Source organism: Anas acuta, chromosome 1 (genome assembly GCF_963932015.1).
Source record: "Anas acuta chromosome 1, bAnaAcu1.1, whole genome shotgun sequence".
Taxonomy (NCBI): domain Eukaryota; kingdom Metazoa; phylum Chordata; class Aves; order Anseriformes; family Anatidae; genus Anas; species Anas acuta.
Genome location: NC_088979.1, coordinates 182,003,786 through 182,031,745, shown reverse-complemented (window position 1 = coordinate 182,031,745; position 27,960 = coordinate 182,003,786). Strand labels below are relative to the sequence as shown.

The following is a 27,960-nucleotide window of genomic DNA, read 5'->3' as shown; positions in this document are numbered from 1 at the left end:
ACATGAGTTTTGGGGGCAACAATATCAGTTGGTCCATAAAAAAAAAAAGATGCACGTGCTCTCACCTGCTCTGTCAGAGAGAGATAAACTTCCACTGCAGCCCCAGACTTTCCTTTCCCAACAGAGGACAAGATTGTCTAGAATTAATGTTTTTTTTCAATTCCCAAAGAATATTCACTTGAACCATTTACCTTTGTGACTAGAAAAACTAGATAACTGCAAATACGTAAACTTCATAAATAGCTTTTCACCAACTGGAGTATTTGAAAGTGCTCTGATTAACAGCATTCTGGCAAGTAAGAATCTTTTAAGTATGGCCTTAATTTATTATTGATACTTAACTACAGGTATTAATTGTAATAAAAGTCTGTATGAATAATTGATATCTTGATTAAAAAAAACAACAGTCATATGTTTCCACTGTGCAGTTTATTCAGTTTCAAATTAGAAAAAAATACTAAGTATTTGACAATTCACATGCATAAACTCAAACATTACAGCCCAAAAAAGTACTGATTTCTTTCAGTCTTGTATTAAGGCGTTCAGGAATTTCATCTAGGCAGACAAATATCTGGATTTAAAAAAAAAAAAAAAAAAAAAAAGAACCAAAATGGAGAGACAAGCTATAATTCAGTTTTATTTCTGTTAACAAATATGATCAAAGTGAGTCCTGGTAGTATGCAGTTGCATTCTTCATCTCTTCAGTTGTATATAGCTGATAGGAGTCAGAGTGATTGGGAAAGAAGAGTTATCTTCAGCAAGTTTTCTTCAACAGTGTCTTGATTTGGAGTGCTGAATAAGCCATTGCAATGTTATGTCTGCCAGGACAGATAAAACAAAATGAAAAACTCAACAGCCTGTTTGCAGAGTGTAAAGGGACAACAGAGCACCAGCAGGTTAATAGAAATAAAAACAAACAAACAAAATCCAGAAACCACAGATCTTCACTCACACCTAATTAAAAATTCAGCACTTAAGACTCCAGGGTTCTGTTTTCTGTTGCTTTTTGTTTGTTTCTAAGTTATGTGCATTTTACACTCCTGAAATACGATGACTGACATCAAGTTCTCTAAGCCACAGATGAAGAACTATTGGAAAAGCAAAGATTTAAGATGACCATAAAATGTACTGTAAAATCCAGACTGGAATGAAATGCAGTGTGAGAACAAAGGCAGAAATACATGACCAGAAGAAAAGAGAAGGGCAAGCATCTGACAAGACATTAAGAAGCCATTTAGGTAGATTGTAGGAGTCCAAGGTCTCTGAAAGACACGGAACAGTGGATCAGAATTTGATAGCTGAAATTGGTCCCCCTCCTGACACAACCTCATACACTGGGCTGAAAACTGCAGCAGTTTACAACCTGATTCATGAGCAGATTAGATGCTTTTGCCTCAAGGCAGTAACATCTGTCAGGGAAGAAGGAAGAGTGTCAGGGGGCAGCAACAACTGTAGCCCTCAAATTTAAATTTGTTGTCGCATCTGTGCAAAGTTCAAGACATCACTCTAGGAATATTCTGGCAGACCAGCTTAGGCACGGAGATTGCAGACAACAGCATCCCACGGTATCCAAAGCTAATATCTATATCCTAATCTTCCACAGTCTCTCAGGACCCAGAAGCTGGCAGCCTTACACCTATGCCCCTTGATGAAACCCGTTAGTTAGGTTGCAGTTTGCACTGAAAAAATGACTCTCCCATTCAACTACATTGACATCAATCAAAAATGCAGACAAAGAGGACAGCTCCCACTCTTCTCCTTAACAGCCTAGTAGTTTCATCACTTTAATAAGATAAATATATTTTCATTACAGTTTTTCATCATCGATATTTGCCAGTCTCCCCAGGTTCTTGCTCTTGCTTTCAGTTTCTCCAGGTGTTCTTCAGAATATGGCACAGGAACGAACACGGTGCTCCCGTAATGCTCACACAGTTCTAAACACACAACACACACTAGTCCCATTTGTTATTCCTTTGTGCACATATTCAGGAACCAGGTCAGCCTTTCTAAGCACAGTGTTACACTGGAAGATACTTGATTGATTCTTAACCAGGACTTGAGTATTTTTCATCTCTGCTCTCAATACTACCACAAGTAGGTGATCCACACTGCTCAGTACACATATCAGTGTTCCTTTTCATTATTTTCTCATTTGCAAATTCTAGCACGTTTTACTGCATGCTTTTTTACTCCAGGCCATTCATAGAAATGAGCTAGGATTAAAACCTACTTTCTCCAGGATCCTTCCAGAAATGATGCTGATTGTTACACTGTCTAATTACAATACCACTTTGACATCCTCCACTGCAGCCTTGCTGGTCTGATGAGGATCAAATGCCACATTTAGAAAACCTGACAGCTAAGATGGTACTTATGTAGTTGGGGAATATATCTGAGTTTTGAACAAACCAGTTCTTACTTACGGAGCCATGCAATTTCTGAAGCCAACCGGCTTCTGGAGTCCTTCACCAGTAGTCTTCAAACTTCTTTCCATGTATTCTACTTTCTCCATTTCAGTGCTAGTTCAAGCCTGTGTCCACCTCAATCTGCCCCTCACTTATACAGATAGTCTGGACTATGCAGTCTTCCTCAGTCTTTATATCCCTAAGTCTATCACTGCACTCTGTGTCCTTCCTTTACTCAGAAACAATGGCTGCACGCCAAGCTGCAGCAAAACTAGATCTGGTCCCCTTCAAATAGACTTACCCAAACCCTGTACACCATTTCCAAGAGAATATATGAGTGTCCTGCCTGACACCGACAAACAAGTTCCTAACAAGCACACAGCTGAAATCTTCCCAACTCTCTGAAGCCCAGGTCATAGCAGTCTCCTCACTACCTCCACTACCTGTTTCTCCCTGCCTGTGATGAAAATTTCCCCTACTGCTGGTAGAAACTGGCTTTCCTCCCATTTCCACTCCCACTGTCTCTCACTCAGCTGAGCCCTACGGAGCTGCATAACTCTTCCGACAAGCCTGGTTTCCTCAAGAAGCAGCTATAAATATCTACCAAGGCTGCATCCCTCCCAACCAGCACCACCTGTCTTAGCAGTGTGCGGGGAAGAAGGGTGGCACAGAGGCAGCATGTCCCCAGCCACGTGCTGCTGCTGGCACAGCCTGTGCTTCACCCTGCTGGCAGCACTGGCTTGGCCCACCTTCCCTCCTGCTCACCTCAAGGGCTCTGAGGAGCTCAGCTTTCTCCATGGGGTACCCAGGGAAGGGAAGGGGAGAGCATGAGAGAGGAAAGAGACAGGGAAATGGAGGGAAAAAAAAAAAGGAAAGAGAGAGATGGGCAAAAATAAAAGGCTAAATGGGAGACAACTTCATGAGGCGCTGTTTACAGGTCCTCACAGATTTTGGATATATTCAGGGTGTCTCCAGTAGGACAAAAGCACTAGTGACATGCATGTAAGACCTGATTACAAAGTAAAATCATGAATAGGAACACTTATCAAAATTTATTAAACGTCACCTAATGACTGGAAGGTCTTCATACCCAGTTACTATTTTTTTTGCAAAAGTAACATGTTTTTTTTGTGAAGGATTCAGGTAGTCTCATTTTTAGACACTTTCCCAAGGCCCCTGCCAAACTAATTTTATAACTTCTTGTGGAACTGAAGTCACTCTAGAAGTGATTTTTAAATTATACATAATTCTGTATTAAAAGCAATTCTATTGAAGGAATACTATTTGAAGCAAAATCTTTCAAAGTAATTTGAGATTTTCAGTTATATGATGGAGCTAGATATTCAAATCTCATTAATGTTTTAAAACATCTGATCCAAAGTATACACTGATGATCCCGTAAGAAAAAGAAGCTTACCGATGTTATCCTTCTCTTTACAGGAAATAGAATAGCAACAGATTTCTCTGTCTTGAATAGCTGAAAGGTTTCTACAGAGCAACAACAAAAAAAAACATTACATGGTGTTATAACTTCACAAAAACTGACAAAAGAAATTGCCATTAAATTACATATTCCCTGCTTTTTATTCAGCGAGTTAAATTCTATCCTCAGATACTCAATTTTTGAAATACGCTATGACATGAAAAAGGTTTTTTAAATTAAAGATTTTAAGGTTATAAAGTCATTTCAAACATTCAAATTTCTCACTAAGTCAATATAATAGTGAATAATAAAAAAGCAGAAATCCATAAGCTGACAATAAAATTCTGTACTGGTGACTGAATAACAGGACTTTGTCTTAGCATTCACCTTTTACTCTTTTAAATTAGAATTCAGTGTTTTTAGATCTATTAAATCTTGCAGTCAAACAACAGTATACAGCATTAATATTCAAGAAGCTTATTATATCATACACAAAGATATCAGATACAATTCCTACTTGAAAGGATACTTCTACAGTTAGGAAGACGCGGCTTCTTAATTTACTTGTTTCGTTGCAAGAATTTCCCTATTCCCCCTCAGCATTTTTGAACACTTTGCTATTTTTCATTTGTTTATCCTCACACAAGTCATAGAAACATGCAAGAAACAGATGATGCTCCTAGAACAGATGGGAAGTAGAAGCACTGAGAAGGGAAGTCAAGCTTTGCAGAAAAGGACTTGGGAGACCTGATGGACACCAAGTTGGACAAGAGCCAGCAGTGCGCCCTTGCTACAAAGAAGGCCAATGGTATCATAGGCTGTATTAGGAGTGTTGCCAGGAGGTCACGGAAGGTGATCCCTTTCCTCTACTCAGCCCTGGTGAGGCCAAACCTGGAGTACTGTGTCCAGTTCCAGGCTCCCCAGTACAAGAGAAACATAGACATATTGGAGAGGGTCCAACAAACGGCCATGAAGATGATTTAGGGACTGGAGCATCTCTCCTGTGAGGAAAGGCTGAGAGAGCATTGGCCATTCACCCTGAAGACAAGGCTCAAGGGGGTATCTTACCAATGTGTACAAATATCTGAAGGGAAGCTATAAATAATATAAAGTGGTGCCCAGTGACAGTACAAGTCAACAGGCACAAACAAGAGGTTCTGTGTGAACATCAGGAAACACCGTTTTGCTGTAAAAGTAACCGAGCACTGGAGCAGGTTGCCCAGAGAGGCTGCATAGTCTCCCTCCTTGGAGATAACTCAAAAGCCATCTGGACGTGATCCTGGATAACAGGCACTAGGTGGCCCTGCTTGCTTAAGCAGAGGGCTTGGATCAGATGATTTCCAGAGGTCCCTTCCAACCTTTATGTGATTCTGTGATTCCTAAGCCTCAGTTTAGTTGCTTGGACTTTGGACCATCCTTCTACACTACAAGCTTCGCTTCACTTCCTACTGATTAAAATGATGTGATCTGAGATACAGAAACCTGTTCTGCAAAGTTATTGCTATACCACCCATTTTTACAAAATCGTGTATTTCATTTAAAATTACCCTTATAATGCAACAGTTTAAGTTAGTTTCAGTTATACACAAATATATGCTTTGGATACATGCCAAAAATATCCAGATTGCTTAGATTTACAGACAATAGTTTGAAAGGTTCTGTTGTAATGCCATTCAAGCACTAAACTGCCACTACAAAGTACTCGGAGAAGTGTAAGTGAGCCTATTACTATCTACCAGTTTTATCTTCAGTGATGGGAAAACAGGATTATCTGGAACAACTTTACACAACCGAAATAATAATCAAGAGAAGTTCAAATCTCCTGCAGTCAGTTATCAGCCTAGATTGCTACTTCAACTGCCAGCAGAACTCAAAGTGGAGCATCTGAGAATGTAAAATAGAATCTGTTATAGATAGCTATTGCCATAGACTACCAATGACTTTCTCTTACATACTGCATTTTGCAGCATTTCAGCTTTCTACACAGCCCAGATACTTACAATTTCTCAATTAACTGCTTTTCATCCAGTGCACCTGGGAGGTCTCTTTTATTTCCAAGGACTAACACCTGAAAGAAATAATTCATATTTATGTTAATCCAGGGGCAGTAGAAGTTTATTTTTGTCTTTAGCCACCTGCTGGCATTATTTTCGATCTCACAAACAAGTATTCAGAATGCAGTAACTGACATATTCAAAACAACCAATGTCTGTGTGAGCAGCCTGGAAATGCCCCTTCCAGTCAGGGTCTGGTGCTGGGTACACATCCTTTGAAAACTGAACCTGTCTAATTGTCTCTGGGTGTATCAGTATCAGAAGTTCCCTACGTGCATCCCATTAGCATGAAACTAAACTTGTAAGGGAGCATGCACCAGTGCACTCAAGCCACCAATGGTAATTCAATCCATAGGGCCAGGCTGTTGTTCATCAGAAGTAAGGCCCCAGTAGAACAAGCTGGGTCTTCAAGACCACAATTCTCTCCACAGTTCTGCTTCCCTGCTTCTTAACGTAGGTGAACCAAGGCACCCAAACTACAACCAACACAAACACCAGCTAAATGACTGATTCCCTTCCCTCCCCAATTTGAGCAACCATGGTAAAAAATCAGAGGGCAGCCATTAGGAATTAAGTCTGAGAAATGCTGTAAATCTACTCAAGAGTTGCTGAGACAAAAACTTCCTATACAATACACAATTCATTAAGACCTCATGTGTAAATGAAGGTCAGATGAATGGTTTGAGCACAATCTAAGATAAAGTAAGCAACAAAGGCTTTTCTAATCATGGTTGCATTATTGTTTTCCAGATGTGTTCCAACTCCAAGTCAAAGTCAGGATTGTTCCATTATTTTCCATGCAATTGGAACACAAAAAAACTCATTACTTGCACTCTCAGATTAAAAAAGGTACCTTAAAATCTATAGCGCCAAAGTCTAAATAAAATAAATTGAAGGAAGTTCAAACTAGCTACTACCTATGAAATAAAAATAAGTAAAAATTCATTACTGCACCTTGAAAATTACTGTGATGGTCAGGCTGGGCAAATGAAATATGGTATAATAACATATAAAAGCAAAGAAGCTTAATTAAATACTTCTGAAGATATTAGAGACCTACCCTGTCAAGGAAGGGGCAGTGAGAAGTAAATCAGAATGTGCAGATAGTAAAATAGAAAGACAATGTCACTGCCCATGACTGGTCTGACAGTACATTTCCATAGGATTTGTTCAATATGTAATTAACACATAAAAATGCAATAATAATAGCAAAACTTATAATAAGGATGGAGAATCACTGATTGCATTTGCCTAATTTTATTTTCACAGTGATTTGATGGGGACTCTGTTGACATTCCGTCTACTCATCTGCAGCTGACTTCAAGCATTTTCACTGGCTGAGTATCCAAATACTTGCTTACATAAATGGGCCAAACATGATCCATAAAGTCATTTATAACTTTTCCCTGATTTTTATGTAGCATTACTTGTTCTTATGATCAAAGATAAAAACTCATTTGGTGATGCCAGCATCAAAGATCAACACTTATCAGATTGACTCATACTAGGTCTCAAATGGCAGATTACATTTAACTTAACATCAGTCCGCAACTTCATAATTCCTGACTAGAATTCCAGCAGGTCATACTATTCTTTGACACCTCTTACTTGAGAACCAAAGTATTTTTGTACGTTTTCCATACATCTTAAATTTGAAAAAGCTAAAAAGAAAAAGAAGTCAAGTGAAAAAGTCAAGTTCCTCCATAACCTCTGGAAGCAGACCTGCCAACCTTCAGTAAGACGTATCTCACAAGTCTTAAGATACTGCCACAAACATATCTAGGTCAGTGGTTTAAACACAGCCAACAAGGGGACTGGCTGGAAATAATTATTATCTGATAATGCCACATGTGAAAATGAATTTGTTCCAAATCTGTTCTGACCTTTAGACTAGAAAATGTACAAACACACTGCAGCACTGATAAGATGCTGAGTCGCGTGAAAAATGTTACTTTTTTTTTTAAGATAGTTTGGTGCTTTAAAGCTGCATTACACGTACACTAGTATTTTCAAGAGTCCAAGAGAATCCATTCACGAGGATTTAAGACTACACAGTCTACATTCAGGTAAGAACCAGAAAAATCAAAATACTTACTGGAATTCCATGCAATTGTGGCTTATCTATCAAACTGTGTAGTTCATTCTTTGAAGCTTCTACTTTTTCTAAGTCTGCTGCATCCACCATGTAACTGCAATGGGAAAATAGGTATGATATTGTCCACTACGTACAGAAAGTTCCATTAAAACTTCTGAAATGTGATAAATGTGTTCACATTGACAACAGCATTGAACCTCTCCTAACTGTATAAACCTTGCATTTATTAACACGGGAAGACACAGAATTAAATATGGGCTGTGGGGAAAAATGGCCTGGAAAATGCAATTGCTGATATAACTGGGATGTGGGATGTATAAAAAACATTCCTTGTATTGTGCTGGTTCCTCTTACTGAATGGTTTGACAGATCTAAGCATCCTATTAAAGACTCTTCTAGAAGCAACTGTTTCTAGTGGAAGGATTTTTTGCAGTAGAAAAATCCAACGTCATCAAGATATTGAAGAGTAATAGGCAAATGGGTGGAAAGAATGGACACTATTAAATATAATTGTATCTATATATAGTGCTAGGAAACAACAAGAATATTGCAAGCATAGGAAACAATTTTCTGCCAGCTGCATAATGTAATACCTTTCCTCCAGATGCCAGTGAAGTCAAAACAAGACATTTTAATATGGTAAGTTAAGTAACTCACTGTTACAATCCAAGTAGTTTTTTTCTTGAATTCTGCTTTCTGCTGCTACAGCAATCAGGTTCTGAAAAGAACACTGCAGCGTATCTTATGCTTACTCTTTGTTTTCGTATTATCACCAAGTTCAGCTAAGCATTTGACCATAAAAGAAAAGTAGCGTCATTAAGAAAGGGGTAAGTGAGATGGAAAGGAGGAAAAGCATATCTATATTAATAATATGTATTTTAAGTTATGTTTTATATAGGCATACACAAGAAAACTTACACAACTGCATTGACTCCTCTGCAATAGCGTTCCCACATGCTTCGAAACCTTGGTTGCCCTCCAATGTCCCATACCTGGAAAAGGTAAACACACAGCAACCTCAAACTTTAACTACACAGCACTAACAGAAGACAACTTAACAAAAGAACTCTTATATGCAGCATGCAGGTTGTATTTACACTGCCTACATTTAGGCAGTTCTTAAAGTAACTGTCCTCAGAGACTGGTCTTCTCAACCCATTTTGGTCAACAGGCAAGTCAGTCCTGTGACCGCAACAGCTCCAAATGCTCACTTGGACACCTCTACCCTTTCCCTCTAACTGCAAGAGAAATCTAACTCATATAGGCAAGTGAATTCCGCAAATACACAGTCTAAAACCCACAGAGAATAGCTTATTTGAATGCAAACAGTTATGGAGTAGCATTTTTTATGGGGCTAGGAAGACCAGAGACAAGAATACATCAAGCCTTCTGTGTAACAAAGGGTACTGATAAAACACTTGGTCAGAGAGTAGAATGAATCCACGTAAAGGTCGATATATGCTAAAGAACTCCACTACCTCCACAGCTTTCCCATTTGTTTATTACATGTGCTTTAAAATACATGGTTTTGCTGATTAGAACTAAAAAGGAAACAGTAGTATAAGGTAGGGCTGAAGTGATTCATCAGTAAATCTTAAGGAAGGGAAGCTCAAATTCTTCTTGGGATTTTATAAACGCCAATCCTGCAAATGCATACACATGCTATTACTGCTGGATGATCCCACTGAATTCCTTATCATCAAAGGGCTTCCCCATCATTTTTCTGTAAAGGAGGAACTTATTCTGCTGTGCTTGCAAAAGAAAAATCAGTATTTTTGGTGGATGAGAATAAACAGCTTCAGAACTATTTCCAAGATAAAAAAAAAAAAAAAAACAGGGAAAGAATCTAAATCACACAGGCAAGGGCTGTATGATGATGCAGCTGTCGCAGCTACATCCAAAGACAGTTGTATACAAGTGACACACTCTTTAAAACATTGATGGCTACCGAAAAATAAAAGGATTGGATTTGTTTCTATGTCAAGGGCAAAAATTCCTTATTTAATCCGATTTAACTATCAGAGTAGTATATTAAATACACCTAAACTAGGAGGCATATCCATTACAGCACAAACTGAATTTGGAAGTAGCATGCACAGAAGCAAAAAATTACGCCTTCTCAGTTTTCTTAAGAGTTGTTTTCATATTTATACTTCCTAAATACCAACATATTAAAGCTGCTGTTGGGTGTAAAGACTTGCACAAAACAGACTTAATATACCCTTGGGATAAGGACTTTTTCAACTAACGTGGGCTGTATTTTTTTATTCCACAGTCCATAAATCATATTTATATATCCATTTCTCCATCATTTTCAACACCTTAGGTTCATATTTTGGAAAGAAATATTCCCCAAATCACCATTAAAATAATTCCATGATTGATATCTTACCATTTCTGCTGGCATAAAATTAGTATACTACTTAAATGTAGATTGCCTTTGATCCCCTTTATAAGATTAAGAATTTTATACATTAAAGAGAATTGAGTGAAATTCTGAACATGAACTGGGTATCAATTATTATCTGCACTGACATTTGAGGTGCTGTTTCAGAAGTCTTAATAAAATACACCTTTTATTTTAAAGCTTGAAAGAGACGACGACACAGTTCAATATTATAGTTAGATGACAAATCTCACACCAACACTGATTATTCCAATAACTCATCAGGACCTTGAAACTATCAGTAGCCATCTGGTGCACATCTGTGTGTCTGGAGAAGGAAACCCATATTATTTTCTTTGTAGATCAGAGAGGAAAGAAGGGGGAAAGAGGACAGGGCAGGCCAGTAGTAGGATGAGATCTCTGAAGGCTGATAGCCGTTATTCCTGGTAGCCAGAAAAATCTACAAGATGATGTGGCCTGGACTAATCACGAAATAAGTACTAGAGAGCAAAATCCTGGGTTTGTCCTTGTTTGATAATATATTGCATCTATACTATATTAAATTGCACTACAGAACAAGTGTTACTGTCATTAGGAGAAAGAGTCACCTTGAAGCAATGGGAAGATAAGTCATTTCCAGTCAGTTTCCCTAATAAGGCTTACAGCTATTCATTAAAGTACAACACGAAGGACACAAGAGAGATTAGGTGTTTCTAATAGCACTTTGGAATCCATTTTGTATCAATATATTAAGTTATAATTATGTTAAGTAAGGAAAGAAAATAAACTGATAAAAAATCCCTCTCCTCCTTGCTTATGAAATTAAAATAGTCCAAGTACTAACTTCCTTGTTGTCTTTACTATACTGAATAGCCAGTAACAGTGTTAGCTACTTTATTCCAAACACAAATCTCTGCCTCAAGCCATTTTCATTGTAAATGCTCGAATAGAGAACTGTATAACAATAAGGGGCACCCAAGAAGGAAAGGGGAGATGTGTTAGCATCACAGATGTTTTCGTGCATGAGCCCTGCGTGTTTTGTACATCCCTTATTTTGTACCCCAGCATTTAATACACAGGTAAAATATTCTGTGTGTGAACTGGGAGAGGTGGGAGACTAGATCTTAACAGAATATCAAGTAAGCTGTAAAAAGAAAAGTTAATTTTGTCTACATGACTTTTAAGAGACTGGATTTCAAATCGCTCCTGTGGCTTTTGTTGGGCCCTGGGGAATCTAATTTTCACAATATTTAATAGGTAGCTTTATCCTTAGACCAGCTGATGTTAAGAATCAGACAATGCCTACAGAATGACCGAACAAAGCAGAGAAGGAGTTTATTTGATATCCAGTGCTATTGCCTCAGAGAAGATCAAAATCTCAAGGAGTTGCTGTTTACGCTAAATCTCAGAGGCACACACACCTTAGTCCTACCTCATTTTATAAATCGCTATTTTATCTGTTTCTGTCTACTCCTGTGGAATAGTAATAGTTCTTACCATACTTGCAGGTCTGTGCTCCCATACTGTAATGCAATGTTTTATTTTGTAAATGAGACTAATCCCTGCACGTTGGAATCATCATTTACCATAATGCTTATGTTTACCTGTTCAGCCAAATTCTTCTCAAACAAGAATCTCTCTGGGTATGTCTCGTACAGCTTCCACACTTCATGTGGCTCTAAGGCTCCCTCCTAAGACTGCAGCCACCAGCTATGTTTAAGGAACAAACCTTTTTCTTTTGCAGAGGTGTATCATGCCAGCTGAGCAAAAATGCACTTGTGGCATACGTTCAAAGGTTTGCAAAAGCTTTCAGGGACAGCAAGGCTCATTAACACTCTAGCTGTGCTTCTTTTAATTAGCTTTTATTGTGGGAGGGTTTGACAGTTAATGAGAAAGTTGTAGGAAGGGAGAAGTAGTATTTTCTAGATGACAGTTTTTCAGGGCTTTTGTTTTTCAGACATGTTGGATGGGATTTACCTTCTGATAGAGATGTGTACCATGACACATTTGTGTCTGTATGTCGATGCATGGGCTCAGTACCCAAGATCTCACTCTGGTCTGACAGCTGTTCAGCTGACCCAAAGCAATGTCTTCTTTAGGATGACAGCACTATGCCCTGGGGTTGTTGGTACCGACTAGAGCTCCTCTCACTATTAAAGGAGCTTAACCCTCAGGCAGGCAGAAAACTGTTTACATTCAAGCATCTTAATTTGCAAGCTGAAACTGACTCTACAAGCACCTGAATGCAGAAATGTATCTTTCTAGTTGGAAGTACTCAGACAGTATCAGCCAAAAAACCTAACCTGAACAAATAGGTTAAAGGATTCTAAACACAGAAAAATATTTGGGCAGAATAAGGTAGCATCAGCAACACCTGAGAACATGTTGTGCACAGACACGTCCATGTACACTGACACGTGACTTAAGAGCTCACACATACACAGCAAGCACACGGCATTCAAAGACAATGCAATGTGAAAGGACAAGGAGCAACTGGGAAGCAATGGATTTATTTCCTGCAACTTCAGCCACCTAAAACGTAGGCATCTAACCCAAGTTAATAGCATCTTCCTGGGATAACAGAGGGAGCCCTGAGGGCACCTAAAGCAGAAAATGATGGCATCTGTCTTACCCATCTCCCGTCAGTTGAGCCATTCTTGCAAAGCACTCACTGCTTTCCTCTGAGTTTAAACAACTGGCTCAGGCTGGCTTCCACCTTTTTACCTGGCTAGGGCTAAGGGAGACAAACCCTGAACAGTCACCTCCTCTACACTGGATTCTTCCTCCAGTAACGTTAACCTTTCTCATCTAATAAGTGGGAAGAATAAAAAGAGTTACACAAACAACCTTAAACTTTTAAATAAAAAAGCCATGTGGCTACATTTTCTGCAGGCAATACCTCCCCAAACACTGTGTTCCTTGAAATCAGTCTTGCTCTGTCAAAGAACCCTGTTGACACCCCTGACTGGTGATAAAGCCCCCCCCAAAAAAGAGCCCTGAAGATCTGAAACATTTTTGCAATTATTATTTTTAGTCACATTGAGCAGAAAAAAAATACTATGTGAACATTTCACACAATTTATAATTCTTTAACTTAATCATAATACTTTCACTGAAGAACTGGAAACAAACTTAGATTTGCAACACAAAATGGCTGAGCAACTTCAACTCCTGGAAAGGATTATAAGCAGAACACAAAAGCAAAGTCTGTTCTCAGCAACCATTTTCTGAATCTAGTGCTGCTTACATCTGCGCTGTGTCTGAGGGCAGGATAGCACCAGGGAGCCCAGATTTAGAGATAAGATCCTTAACCAAGATGTAACATACCCCTAAATCCAAGGAGCCTATCCCTCCTAGCCTCAATATTGTGTCTTCTCTCAAGAAGAAAGCCCCAAAGTTGGGTGATCAAGTGCAATCCTTTGCATACACTTCTCACATGATCATGAATCAGTCTCCAGACATCAAAATCCAAGAGATTCTGGTGAAGGCTGGCACATAGCAGTTGTAAGCTGTAAGGAGAACTTGCATTTGGAAGACTGACAGCAAGGAGACCAGAGGCAAGGACATTGCTAGCTCAGAAGGGGTGATCAATAGCTTCTGTAGTGATTAGTAATTTTGCTTGTCCTTGAAGAACATGTAACCATGAAAGCAAAATGAGTATTTGCTCAACAGCAGAAGCTAGTGGGATGCACAACAGTGTGTATGCTGGGAAAACATACTCCAATATTGTTAGACAGACAACCAAAGGACATTCTCCCATGTCAGATTTAACCCCCAGAGCAGCTGCCTGGCACCCTCCTCACGTGTCCCCTCTTGCCCTCTACTTCTCAGGTCTGAGCAATCCTGACAGGTTCTTGGCATTTATCAATGAGACAAAGCTGCTGAAGAGAGAGCTAATCAGAGGCAGCATTTATGGTCCCCTGGTGTCCCAGCAGGATGTTCGAATAGGACATATGTTTAAATAAGTTGCAGATAACTTCAAGCTGGGAAGGGATACGAAGAGAAGATCAGAATCCTAAATTATCTGGACCGATTAGAGGGACAGTCTGAAATAAAACTGCTGAAATTTAACAAGCAAAAGTTCAAAATGCCATATTCGGACAGAGGGAACCAAATGCACTGATACAAAATAGATAACCAGGGGGAGAGAGAGGAGGAAAAGCTCTTGAGCAGTTCGCTTAGTATGAACTGTCTTCAGTGCTGCAGATCTTAAATCAGCATGTTGTAGCAGAAGCAATTTATGTACAACTTTGGGAATATTTACTGCCCTATCTTCAGAGCCAGTGAGGCTCCTGTACTGGTTTTAACCATCAGTCTATAGAAAAGATGTCAAATTTTAAAAAGTCAAGACCAGCTCGGTGGCCCCCCACACATACTGGTGCCTGGGGCTGTTCCTCTCCAGGTACAGACTTGGTGTTTCCCCTTGTTGAACCACATGAAGTTCCTGTCTGTTGAGATCTCTCTGAATGACGAACCCACCACCTGGTGAATCTACCACTCTGCTCAGTTTGGCAGCATCTGCAAACTCTGTCCCATCATCCAGATCCCTAATGAAGACATTAAACAGACTCCAGGGTACATCACTAGCAACTGGACTTCCTGATGGGGTGACTTAGCAGGTAAGGTATTTTTTACTGTTGCTGAATAGTATGATGAAGCATTAAAAAGCAAGAAGAGTACGTTTCTCTGTGGATGTTTGGAAACATGGAAACTCTGCTGTTTAGAGGAGGAAGGAATGCAGCAATGAAAGAAGCTGGAAAGGAACACGCAGAGCTGGGATTCTCCTCCTCCTTCTTAGTTGTATTCAAGCAAACATCAAGAAGCGAGAAGCTTGGCTTTGCCCTCCAGCTCATTTGCCTGCACTTGCCCAGGCTGCAGCTCCCATGGAAGGACGCTGGCCTCTAGTGGTGACAGCTGGAGTGGCTGCAGCCCAACCTCTGCAGCTCCAGTTCTCTCCAGCCTGCAAATAGTCAGTGGGGTTGCAGAAATTGGCTGGTGGCGGGATTTTAAGACAATAAGCTTAAAACAAAGTGAAACAGCAAGGAAAAGAAGTTGCTCTTTTGCCTGTGTGTACACATTTCTTGTGTTGCTTTACCTCTTTTTCATATCTGAGATTAATCTAAGACAACCACTATGAGAATCAAAGGTTTATGAGTTGGAGCTTCACAATCCTTTGAAGCAACAACTAATGATGCACACCTTCTGAGGCTCTCAAAATTTGGTATGTCAAAAGAAATGTTTTAGCTACTCTCTAGCTTATTGAACAATAAATCTCACAAAACCAGAAGTACAACTGATACTAAACTAATCCAGAAATAGAGCAATCCCACAAAATCAAATTACACAGCAAATGACAAAACTTATTTGGAATTAAACCTGCAAATTACTTCTGTCATAGTTTTGTCAGGAAAAAAAAAAAAAAAAAGTGATAGCTATTAGTTTCATTATGAACTTCATCAAAATACTTTTAAGAGATCCCTAAATTGCAGTACATCAGGTATTTTGATGCTGGAAATCATCCTGTAATTTAATACCTCAACCGCAGCCTCAAAATCCATAAAGCCTCTTGCTTGGATTCCAAATGGTGCGTGGTAAAATCTTTTCTCTTTTCCTCGCCTGCTTTTTGGTAATTGTAGGTGACAGGTTTTATGAAATACATTGATACACTGAATTTATGAAATTGATAAGTTGAAGTTTGACAATACACAGTTACAGCTAACAGCTTTACAATTCCGATCATGCTCAACCACACAAGCCACATTAAAGACCAAATGAAACTGGCACTCTTCTACTCTTTAGACCTGCTTAAATCAGTGTTTTTCTTTCCGCATAGTTCAAATAAATACTATTATACACAGGTATGTCAGTGGCCATACTTTTACACTCTAGGATTACAGAATTACTAAATATGAGAATAAATCCACTGACTTCTGGAAAAGATTGCCAAAATACTAAGAAAGTAGACTACAGAGTCCTTAGTTTTTGCTGTCTTCTGGAATTGTATGGAATCTAGAGATAGAACTGTAGCCAGGAAACCAGACGATGATGTTGCGCTAGCATAGTATTTCCTTCTTAGTGGCCTGACTGAAAATATGGCAAAAAACAGATGAAGGATTAGTATCACCTACTTGTTGGCTTTGTAGCTTTCTTTCCCTCAAGTGATCAATCTTAGCCTTCTAGAATGCCATTTTTTCCCTCGATGACTTTTTGACCCAGATAGTTCCTCAGCCTCATTCTTATATTAAGTTTAATTTATTCTGTCACACAGTGTCCCCTTAGACCTTCGAAGAAGGTTAGATGCAGGACCTTTCTGCTTAATATGAAAATTGCTCCTGACATTCTTGAAGGACTTTACAGGTTTAGTAAAATAATGCTTTATCCAAGAATTCTAATAGCAGCTGATAGCTGGCTATCATACTATTTCTATGCTTGAGAAAAATAACCTGCTTTGTTGTGAAAGGTTAAATAAAATTCCACTCAAATTCCTTGCAAACTACACTGCAAACAGTTCATTGAAGGATGAGCAAGAGGCATTCCTCTCAGCATTCTCCAGTCATCAGCTTATCGACAAGTAATGTCATCTCTTCTCACAGTAAAGTAATTTTGGAAACTTTATCTAGCAAATAGATGGTAAGATTTTAACAGTTTATTTAAATGCAGGAATATTGACTTTTAAATTTTTCTTGAATGGCTTTCAAGGAAATAAGCATCTATATATGAGCCATATTCCCCCCAAATGCTTATTTTCACTATACACTGTTGTAGCAGAGAGACCACTAGAATTTGTTGGGATACGTTATTTTCCATGCATATTGGTTTCCAAACTAAGTACTGTTTTCAAATCTAGTAAACTTACTAATAATGTTAGTATTATCCCTTTATTCTTACCAAATAGACTGTAAAACTTTTCACAGAACATGCTTTTTGAGAACAAAGTGCTGAACAAGGCATTTTTACACAGAAACCCACACACCTCGTCCCTGCATGAAGCTGACGTTGATATCATCTGTGTAAACAGTTCCACTACAAACTTTCTTTGCCTATTTGAACCATCCTAATTCAAAACACACTTTTTATTTTGAGGACTCTCTTTACTTGTAAAATACTTTTGTTTGTCTAGTTGAATGAACCATCAACCGCTTTCTCCTTTTCTTCCATGTCTGACAATTCGGTAGCAGCACCAGTACAGCACCCCAACTGTCCTTCTGTTTTCTATACATAAATATTAAATCATGGCTTACTGTTTCTAGTCAAAAGACATAAAACAGGGGAACTGAAAGGCAATTCACACTCTTATAGATTATTTATCCTATCCATAATCTCTTATGATTATTTATCGTGGAATGAGGTAACTTTTTTATTGACTGTGGCATCCACAGACTTCTTTCATCAGTCTTGTGGTAAGGCAGATGCAATGAGAATTATATAAACTGGATATTTAGGAATAAATAAAATAGAAAGTATCCTCTCCTGGATAAATTGGGCAGCACAGCCAATCAAATCTGGCAAATTAACAGATGGTTGCAGGACTGTTGCCACAGACAGGGGTTTGGCTACTTAGACTTATTAGACTTATTCATTCCTAATAAGTGAAAAGACAGTTTGACTACTTAAACAGACGCAAACAGCTTTGCCTTGTGAGCCTGCTGCTTCGTATCACAGTACTAATCAGAATTATGTCACTGGTTTAGTTTTCCTACACATCTGCCACTGACTTTTAAGAAGCCAAGAATGCATGGGATGGCCTTAGGATTCATATACACCTGCAAGGCAGTACCTTTGATGTTCTAAATGCACTGTCTTGAGTTACTATCCCAGCTAGTGCACATGTTCATTTTTGTATAATATGTAGAATCTTTGAGGAGAAAATCTATACCATTAGTGCATCAATCCAACTGCTCTGGTACTGGTGGCTATTGACTTCATAAATTCTCTTTCATAACTAATATGAAAAATGAATTAATCATGAGGATTAGAAAAGCTTAAAACTATTCACAGTTTGTAAATCCTAACAACATAGCATTAAACTTTTATTTAAAAAAATATTGCCACATTTTTCCAAACCCACAGTCAGCCTATGTGTGCATAACTGAGCACATAATTCTGGTAGCCCCAGAGCCACATGCTGCGTTAGCTGTACTTAAAAGTTTGTAGCTATCAGGGTAGAAGGATGAAAAGCTTAATTTTAACTTAAGGAAAACACATTTTTTCTCAGAAGTGGAAGGACTGCTTTCTTCCTGTCCACATTCAAAGCTGTAAATATGCAATCTTGCAACTAAGTCCATCTGTCTAAGCTGCCCTCAAAATGCATGTGCCTGTACCCTGCTTTCCTACATTGGGGTGGCACTACCAATCATTCAATTGTTTGGGGGACCACATTACTTCAGTAATTTGACCAGGTATAAACCAGTATGGTTGTTTTTTCTTTTCTTTTGTTTTGTTTTAAAGAGGCTGCATCCAGCTAGATCAATTGGCTGTTCTGTTTACTGCTTTCCCATATGATAATTAGTGTGGTAGAAAAGGGGTGTTAGGGTACATGGCCAGGCTTAAAGTGGAATGTAAAGCCTCTTGTCATGATCTACTTAAACTGACTGTAAAATCTGACCTTTAGTCTCCACCATCCTCACCTGATTCCCTCTTGGGTTTCCCAGAAGGGACATCTGATTTGTCCCCAGTGTGAGGAACATCATTGGGAGGTTTAGAAGTGCTACCACAGGCAGAAAAGCAGGTGTGATAAAAGGTTATTTTGTGACTTTTTGGAAAAAGGGGTTGATTTCACCTCACTCTACATTAAGGATTCTGTTTGGTAAGCAGATTTTGGAACCAATTTTTAAAATATGCAGTTCTGATTTTGATTTAAAAGACATTCTTTTGTAGAGAAGATAAACAGGAATGTGCCACACTACTGTTATGTTCAGGTATGTTCCTTCTAGAGCACAATTCAACACTTGCTCAGCAGTAGTGATGGCTGTTAAGATACATTTAACAGAGGAACTCAAGACTAGAATTTTATTCTTTTTTTCATTCACTGACATCCACTCCTAGACATTTGCTGCTTCCTCTTGAATTGGTATGAGAAGGTACTTTGAGGAATTAGATGTTTATGGTTTGGCCTTTGTATATGGAATGGGATGAGGCACAAAGAAGCACGGCAGTGGAAGAGGAGATCATGTTTGATGAGAAGACAATGATTGTAAAGACAGTGGAAAAACAGTATAGTCATTGGTCACAGCCAACACGAGTTCACAAAGAGAAAAGCCCTGGTTAACAAACATAATTTCCTTTTATGATAAGGTCACATACCTAGTTGACCAAGGGAAGCCATCTGACATAATCTTTCTGGAATTTAGCAAAGCTTTCCAGACCGTTTCTCACAGTATCCTTCTAAACAAAATGTCCAGCACACAACTAGATAAGTACATAATGTAATGGGTGAACAAGTGACTGACATGTTGGGCTTAAAGGGTATTAATAAATGGGGTTACATCAGGCTAGTGGCCAGTCATTGGTGGGGTTCCACAGGGCTCCATTTTAGGGCCAGTTCTCTTTAATGCTTTCATAAATGACCTGGATGCAGGACTAGAATGCATACTAATTAATTTTGCAGATTATAGTAAATTAGAAGGAACTGCTGACTCCCTCTAACGTAGAGAGGCCTTGCAAACTATTGACAAATTAGGAGATCTTAATAGGGAGATCTTGACAAATTAAGAGTGCTGGGCAGCCACCAACAATATGAAGTTGCATGTGGGATGACTCCACCCTGACTATACATACAGACGGGGGATAAGTGGCTGGAAAGCAGCCCCACAGAAAGGGACCCAGGGGTTCTGGTTGACAGCAAGTGGAATAGTGGTCAACAGCGTGTCCTGGCAAGCCAAAAGGGCCAACCATATCCTGGGGTGCATCAAGCACAACATTGCTAGCTGGTTAAGGGAAACGACTGTCCCACTCTGCTTTGCGCTGGTGCAGCCTCACCTCAAGTACTGCATGCAGTTCTGGGTGTCAAAATATAAACAGGCAACTAGACAGTGTCCAAAGGAATGCTTCAAAGATAGTGATGGGTTTAGAGGGGACAACATATGAGGAGCAGCTGAGGTCTCTTGGTTTGCTCAGCCCAGAGCAGAGCAGGTTGAGGGGAGACCTCATGGCGGCCTGCAGCTCCCTCATGAGGGGAGCGGAGGGGCAGGCGCTGAGCTCTGCTCTCTGGGGACAGCGACAGGACCCGAGGGAACGGCATGGAGCTGGGACAGGGGAGGGTCAGGCTGGGGGTTAGGGAAAGGTTCTGCACCCAGAGGGTGGTTGGGCACTGGGACAGGCTCCCCAGGGCAGTGGGCACAGCACCGAGCTTGCCAGAGCTCAAGAAGCATTTGGAGAAAAAACATTCGGTTTAATTTTTGAGTGATCCTGTGTGGAGCCAGGAGGTGGGCTCAACAATTCTTATGGGTCCCTTCCAACTCAGAACATTCTATGATTCTATGAAACTCCACAGCAAGGAAAAAGAGGAAACAGCTGTCCATCAGTCAGTATACCTTCTTACTGCAATAAAGTAGATGTTCCTGTAAATCGAGATTCCCCCTTACCAGTCTTCCCTTACTTGTAGTGTAAGCACTACTACAAGCAGAGATGGCCACAGATATGAACCACTAGAGATGACAGACAGCTTGGATGATCTTGTGTATACTGTGAGCATAGGTGAAAAAGGGCCAAGACCAGAAGTTAAATTTCTTCATGGATGAAATTCTGTATATGTTTTTTCACTAGTTTCAAACACAGCATTCATAAGAATTAAAACAAAATGCACAATGAAATAACATCTTCCATTTACAACTTACAGGAGAAACCAAAATGAAAAATCTTTTGAAGGTTTTCTCTCAAAATTTCAGAAGCTTCCTTCTTTCAATTCCTGCTGTGTATGCTTTTTGTGCTACAATATATTTTAGTAAAAATATGGTAAAGGAATAATCAACAGTATTTATTTTAAAACATTAAATTGGACATCATCTCTGCCATCACACATAAGTTGTTTGTACAAAGTTACAGAAAAGGATTCCCTATGGAAAAAAATTCTCCACCAAAGTTTTTGTGTCCTGTGATGACACGCTTTTTACTTCAGAGTTTGGCTGCTCTGCATTGACTTTGCAGTGCTCATCACGAGGTTTTTTTTAAACTCACAAACACACCATCTATACTGAAGAAAAAAAAAAGTTTAGGTTTCTTTCAATCATTTATCTTGCAGGAAATGCTTGAATTAAAATTGCTTCTGTGATTCTACTTTGTCTTCTTGCTTACCTGTTCTATGATAGAAGTAAGATCAGATTCTCTGCCAAAGGAGACTCTGATCACATACTTACCGTAATGATCATCCACAAAGTCGCAAAACTGAGCTTACAAGGCAATAATGATTCTCCTTCGATTTACTTTCATTCCATTTTATATTTTACTCCACTTTACCTTTAAGCTTTTCCAGTCTTTACTGTAGACCTAGTTTTAAAGTACTTACTATTATTTATTTTTGGTATTCTGCCAAAATTTCCTGGGAAATTAAAATCAGACCATATCATTGGTAACGTTAAGAGTTTTTAATTCAGCCAAACGTGATGTGAATTTCAAGAGGTTATATGGGAAAGAGGCTTGGAGTGCTGAGAGGAAATAGCTGGGTGACATTAGACTTTCCATTTCAATAGATTTCAAAAGATGGGCTTATTAGGCACTTATACACGTGGTTGTAGAGACACCTAGTAATTATTCTACAATCTTAAATCATAGAATTAGATACTCAGTTAAAATGTTCATCTGAAAGCCTTACAGTCATGAGGTTTTGAAAAAGCATACCAAGATACTAAGACCAGGAACAGAAAGTCACAATATCTATATCCCTAGAGTAATTTTAGGTTTTGGATTATTATTTTCCTTCAGCTTGAACATATCCCAAGCAACAGAAATCATTTATCCCTTTTACCACCCTTTACCTGCTCATTGTTTAAAGCGAGTGGGTAGCCAGTTAACAACTGCTTATTTTCACATTATGGGTGTTTTCATAAAATCCTTGCTAGGTAGAGTCATACCAATCCAGAAGGAAAAGGACATATTTAGAACTAAGCAAGAAAGGAAAGAAAATGAATGAAAAGAATGGAAAAGTCGAGGCAAAGAAAAAAATCCTACATTCTCTTCACCTAATTTTAGATGAAAGTTATGAATTTGATCTAAACTAATCAACCAGGCTTCCTTCATAATCAAGAAACAAGAGAGGGTGTTAATGCTAGTGATTTCTCTCTACTTTGATACTTATGGCATGAATCACAACCAAACTGGTGGCATCTATACCTCTCTATAGGCCTAAGAGATGGTGCCCTGACAACTGTCTTAGATTAGATGTTCTGTTTCTGGATAGCTAACATGATGTGAACTCAACTATACTCTCCAATGAAATGCATAGCTTAGGAGGAAAGTTGCTTCACATTACACTTAAGAGTTGTGGAAAGGGGGAGAGATTACAGAAGGAAGAGGCACCTCCAGAAGACAACCTGGCTCCCTCATTATCTCCAAATTTCATGACTCTTCTAATCCAACAGAGTGCCAGCTTCTGCCTGGCATGGATATCATGAAATCAAATAGGTCAATGTAACACAGAAATATATGGCTATATGCTTTAAAAATGTTTTTGAACTAGAAAAACAAGTAAATGGTCCTCTATCACCTTAAAAGAAATTTTCTAAGCCTTTTCACTGTAACTTGTAATCACTCTCTTATAATTATCCATTCTGTATTAATGCAAACATGCACACCTACCTTTATGGTAACGTTTCCTTTTGTTATTTTCCTCATATTGAATCCTACTGTAGGAATCATATCTTCTGTGAACTGCCCTGACTAGAATACAAAAAAAATGGTTACATATATTATAAAACAATCCACACACAGCAGATACATCTCTCATTTGCAATCTAAAATTTTAATTTTACAACACTGTAAAACACCACATTAATTTTCTACAAGAACATCAGCCAGCACTTCAATTAATGCATTGTCACGCCAAGGAAAACCGTTCATTTCAGTCCCTTTAAATGATCTTTTATTCTCCTCAGTGACAAGGATCATCCCAGAAACCACGAGACTTCAGATAATTCCTCATTTGATCTTTGAGCAAACCAGAAAGCAGCATTGTCAAAATATGATGAAACTGACTGTACTTGGATCTTTCCCTATAGTTTCTCACCACTATTACCAACAATTTAACGTGAGATATAACAAATGGTGAAGGAGTACTCATGTGGAGAAAACTCCATGACGTCCTTTTCCTTCTGAGTAGGTGACAGCAAAGGAGACAGACCCACTGTGGAAACTAAACGAATGCCACTGAGATGGAAAAATTCAAAGTACTAACTCAGCACACCATCAAACTTAACAAAGTGTTGACTGCCTGTCTTTACCTCCTTAGTTAAGAGAAGTATTTCTACAAGACAGACATTTGTCAATATGACAATGGGAACCTTACAAAAATCTACCCAACTACAGAAGGTAGCTTTTGAGGAAAAAGACAAAACTCATTTCTAAGAAGGTAATTCATTATTCATTCTTCCTGTTCAAAATTCATCATTAGTGAAGTGTTGTGCCTCACCAGGAATGGTACATTAAGATACGCAGCAGGTTACTTAACAGTTCTTTCTACGCAGAGGTCCAGGCACTCTCTGCAATGAACGCAGTAGTCCTGGATTTCCAGTCACCCAGAAAGGAAGAGTGTGGTATCTGTATCTTCTATCTGCCCTATATGCCCCTCATCAACCCATGTGACCTGCTTGATTGTTTTTTTTTTCATTTGTTTGTTTCTCCCCAAAGAAAATATGAGTATATGGACCTCACTCCATCAGGGCCCTCCCATTCCAGAAGCAGATGATCAGAGCTTCAAGTGCACAACAGCAGCAACATGCCTCCAGTCGCACACCACCACCAGCTATCCCTAGTGCTGTTGCTGGCCACTGTATTGTCAGTTTCAGTGGTTTCAGTTAGGACATAAATGCTTTCTGCAACTCTCATCTTCACTGTTTGTGGCGGCATGAGAATACAGTTTGTACCGCAACTCCATTTGTGTTTACAAACTAAGATTTTTTTAAAATTTGAGACTTAAAAAGCTGTGTAACCTTTGACAGCTATTTGCTCCTCTTGCATGATTTTGGGGCTTGGAATTAGATCCTTTGGGCAAGAAACAAGATCCATCAATTTCTTGTTCAATTTTACATAGGGAAACCTCACTGCTAAATTCAATACTATACATCTTCCCCATCTTTTGTTTCTGGAAGACTCTTTTTTCTTCTCTTTCCTTGATTCAGTGACTTGTCAACAGCAGCAACAAGGAAAACAGGGAAGACAAATGTACCTGTAGTTTCCTACTGATGCACACACCCAGCAGTGTCAGAAGTTTTTAATTGGATAGCGTAAGACAAAGCCAATCTGTAACAATCTCCTGTAGCGGGTACTGGCCTAATTTGCTAGTATGCTGGGAATGTAGTATTGTTATTCAGGCACAGGAAAGCTTGGAAAACCAGACAGCCAGCTCAGGAGGCTATCATTTAGGCAAACTCATAGAAAGTCAGCATCCGATTTTGTTAGCGAATTAAACACCATGAGTAATATGCTAAACTAGAAGACAAAAATCAAAACAAAAAGCAATCATAATCCCCCAATAGTTTGGGGGATAGAATGCAACATATTAATGGCTCCTTTAATGGTCTTTATTATCCTAAAAATTTTCAGTTATGGTTAAACAGAACAAGCGACGAAGTGTTATGTTTACAATTCTTTATTTTCTCCACACAATGTAGAAAATTAGTACGCTGAATTTTTTGCTCATATTAGTTCACAAACTCAAACTCCAATTACTGCGTTTTGTTTCAAGTGCTGTAAGCACCATAAAGTAAAAAGCAACTTCAATTTTGCTTGCTAAGGAAGTTTCATATGACAAATGGCCTATTTTTGTCAATATTCAAGATGTGCAAACAATTTTATTGTTATACCTCAGTAAAAAAGAGATTACATCCTGACACAAATGAAAATAACCAGTGCTAAGAAGTTTGTAATGTCCTTTTTAAATGTTGATGAATAGTGAACTGACAATGAATACTGTCATTACTCCTTACTGTATCAAAAACAATGGGACAGATTCTACTTCATCACATCGTGCAGTGAAGTTACCCAAATTTTCCACTAGTAATGGAGGACTAAATACGGCTCAAACAGGGAGGAGACTGTCTCAAATCATGTTTATTCTGTGTTTGCATGAGACGATCTCTGAATACTATTCTAAAGTGAGAAAAATAATTATTTCCTATCATTTGTTTATACAATCCATTGCAGTTTGCATTTTAAGAATCCAGTTTTGTAATGGCTATTTTCATCTTGTCTCACACTAGCCACATAAATGCAAATGCACAGAGTTCCCTGTCTATTTGCCATCCTCTTATCAACTGGAATCAAGAGTACACTACTACCCATTGCCTCATGCAAAATTGTTTACTCCCAGATTCTCCAACTAGCCTTCTTTGGCAATTATCAGTGCACGTAATCTCCAAATCGAAAGATCCAAAAGGTACAAAAACAGTCATATGTTTCACTCCTCGAGTCAGAAAACATGGATGCGTTGCAGAATACTCCTAAGAGCGATGTATGCTGACAAAACCAGGCCTGCAGCAACACGAGTGCTATCGAATTTGCGTTAGCATGAGAGAGGCATGACATCATTCCACAGGTGGTGTAGCACAAATGAGTGGGCAAACATTAAATCTAATACTGCACACTACTGTTAGAGCACTAAGGTCTCTGGACTGCTGTGTTCTCCTCCGCTCCCTTTATGAAACCAATCCACGAGGAAATATCATTTATTAAGCCTTTTCTGCCTTCCCCACCAAAGCCCGCTGTTGGGACATGAATGCTCCCTGTGGACATTAAGAGTATGGAGACCCACATGAGTGCCTAAAAATCAGCTACAAGTTTCAGAAAATTTTCCATTTATTGATTGATATCCCTTAAAGCATATCTTCATTGCTAGCAGCACTCTCCCTACCCCATTCCTTTTTATCATTCTCTGCCTAAACTTCTTCATTCACAGTAATTCACAGTCTCCTTTCTTTCCTTTAATCCACAATCACATCTGAAAAGAAACAAATACCCTTTCAGAGTGTATTACATTGAGAGTGAAATTACATGGAGACAATACATTGTCTCAGTTTCCTTTACTGTAGGCCCTACCCCTCCCAGTCTGCTTCTGATTCTTGACCTAAGAGCTATTCATGATGAGGACTGATGAGCATATGGGAGCTCCTAAATCATGGCAGGTGAAGCTGCCATACACCTAACAGCAGTGGATCATCTCAGAGAAAAGGGTATCACCAACGAGCTTCCTGATTACTGCTAATCACAGTTAATGTATATTTGTCTGTGTTGGAAAGGAAAGCTTTGGATGGAAAGGAAAGCTTTGGGATGTACCTAAATGCAGATGGGTGGGCAGCACAGCAAACAGGTAGGAGGAGGCTATTTCAGCATGGTGACAAAATGGAAAGCACCACAGTGCCAGAGACGAACAAGACAGCAAGGCCATTGTCACCAGAGGAGGGGAATGGCAGAATCGGACCTAAATGCTGGAAGGAGCTATCGAGGGATTGCGGGAGGCGATATTTGATGCAGCTGATGGATGGGGAGAATTCAGTGAAAGGGAAGTTAAGGCCTTGGGAGAAGCACAATGTATCGCTGATTATTTGGCGATACACTGACACCAACTTTCAACGACAGGCAACAGGCCTTGGCCGGGGCTCTGTTTGCGATGGCCGCACTTTGCAGTCACGACACGGCAGGCATCTGCCTTCTGTCCCTTGCAGGATTTCACACATATGAAACCGGGGCAAAACCCTGCAGGCTACCAAAGGCCCACGGGGCTCCTGCCGGCCCCCACCCACCACCCCGGCTCCTGGGCACCCCACGCCATGAGGGGCGGCTCGGGCAAAGCCCCCCAACTTGTTGCGGGGGGCAAGAAGCTGTAGCCGAGCCCCGGGCACGCCGCCAGACCCCGCTCCCCTCCTCCGCCCCGCAGCCACCCCCGGCCCCGGGGCGCTGCCGCCTTCCAGCCGCCCCCCAACCCACCCCCAGCCCCGCCGGGCCGCGGCCGCGTACCGCCAGCACAGTGAGCAGCGTGGTCTTGCCCGAGTACTGCAGCCCCACCAGGGTGAGCTCCATCTCCTCCTTCCAGAACAGCGAGCGCAGCCACTCCAGCAGCCGCGCCACCAGCGCCAGCATCCCGGCCAGCGCCCCCGACCTGCGGCAGGCGCCCAGCCCCAGCGGCACCGCCTCGCTGCTGGGCATGGGGGCGGAGGGCTCGGGACGGCGAGGAAAGGGGACCGGGGAGGCGAGCCGGAGCCTTCCCCGTGATGGCGGCACCGCCGCCGCCCTTCTCCCGCGGCCACTTGCTGCAGCCAGGGGAGGGGTTTGGCCCGGCCAGGGGCGGGGGAGCCCCGCGAGGGACCCGGCGGGGAGGAGGCGGCGGCCGGGTGGGGTGGCGGGGACCGCCCGCAGCGGGGCGGCTCCGCCGTGAGATGGCGGCGGGGCGC

The 27,960-nt window shown here is 40.1% G+C and overlaps 1 protein-coding gene across 2 annotated transcripts; it reads right to left on the bottom strand.

Moving 5' to 3' along the window:
• Positions 1 to 410: 410 nt before the first annotated feature.
• On the bottom strand, positions 411 to 27,853 carry LOC137849713 (ADP-ribosylation factor-like protein 8B). 2 transcript variants are annotated; one of them, XM_068669617.1, is made up of 7 exons: positions 27,527 to 27,853; positions 23,156 to 23,236; positions 8,896 to 8,969; positions 7,978 to 8,071; positions 5,829 to 5,896; positions 3,823 to 3,893; positions 411 to 818 (listed from the first exon to the last, which is right to left on the bottom strand). In XM_068669617.1, exons 1-7 carry the CDS (start codon positions 27,713 to 27,715, stop codon positions 769 to 771), a joined length of 627 nt encoding a protein of 208 aa, XP_068525718.1. In that variant the 5' UTR covers positions 27,716 to 27,853; the 3' UTR covers positions 411 to 768. The 2 variants fall into 2 exon arrangements, with proteins under 2 accessions (XP_068525718.1, XP_068525719.1); XM_068669618.1 differs by lacking the exon at positions 3,823 to 3,893.
• Positions 27,854 to 27,960: the final 107 nt, after the last annotated feature.

What these genes read in the sequence shown, in the direction of transcription:
- LOC137849713 (XM_068669617.1), bottom strand. Translation starts at nt 27,715, where the DNA reads ATGCCCAGCAGCGAGGCGGTGCCGCTGGGGCTGGGCGCCTGCCGCAGG. An exon ending in AAGGAAACGTTACCATAAAG is followed by an intron (nt 8,970 to 23,155) that starts GTAGGTGTGCAT and finishes TACCTTTTCCAG; the next exon opens with GTATGGGACATTGGAGGGCA. An exon ending in TAAAGAGAAGGATAACATCG is followed by an intron (nt 819 to 3,822) that starts GTAAGCTTCTTT and finishes CTGTCCTGGCAG; the next exon opens with ACATAACATTGCAATGGCTT.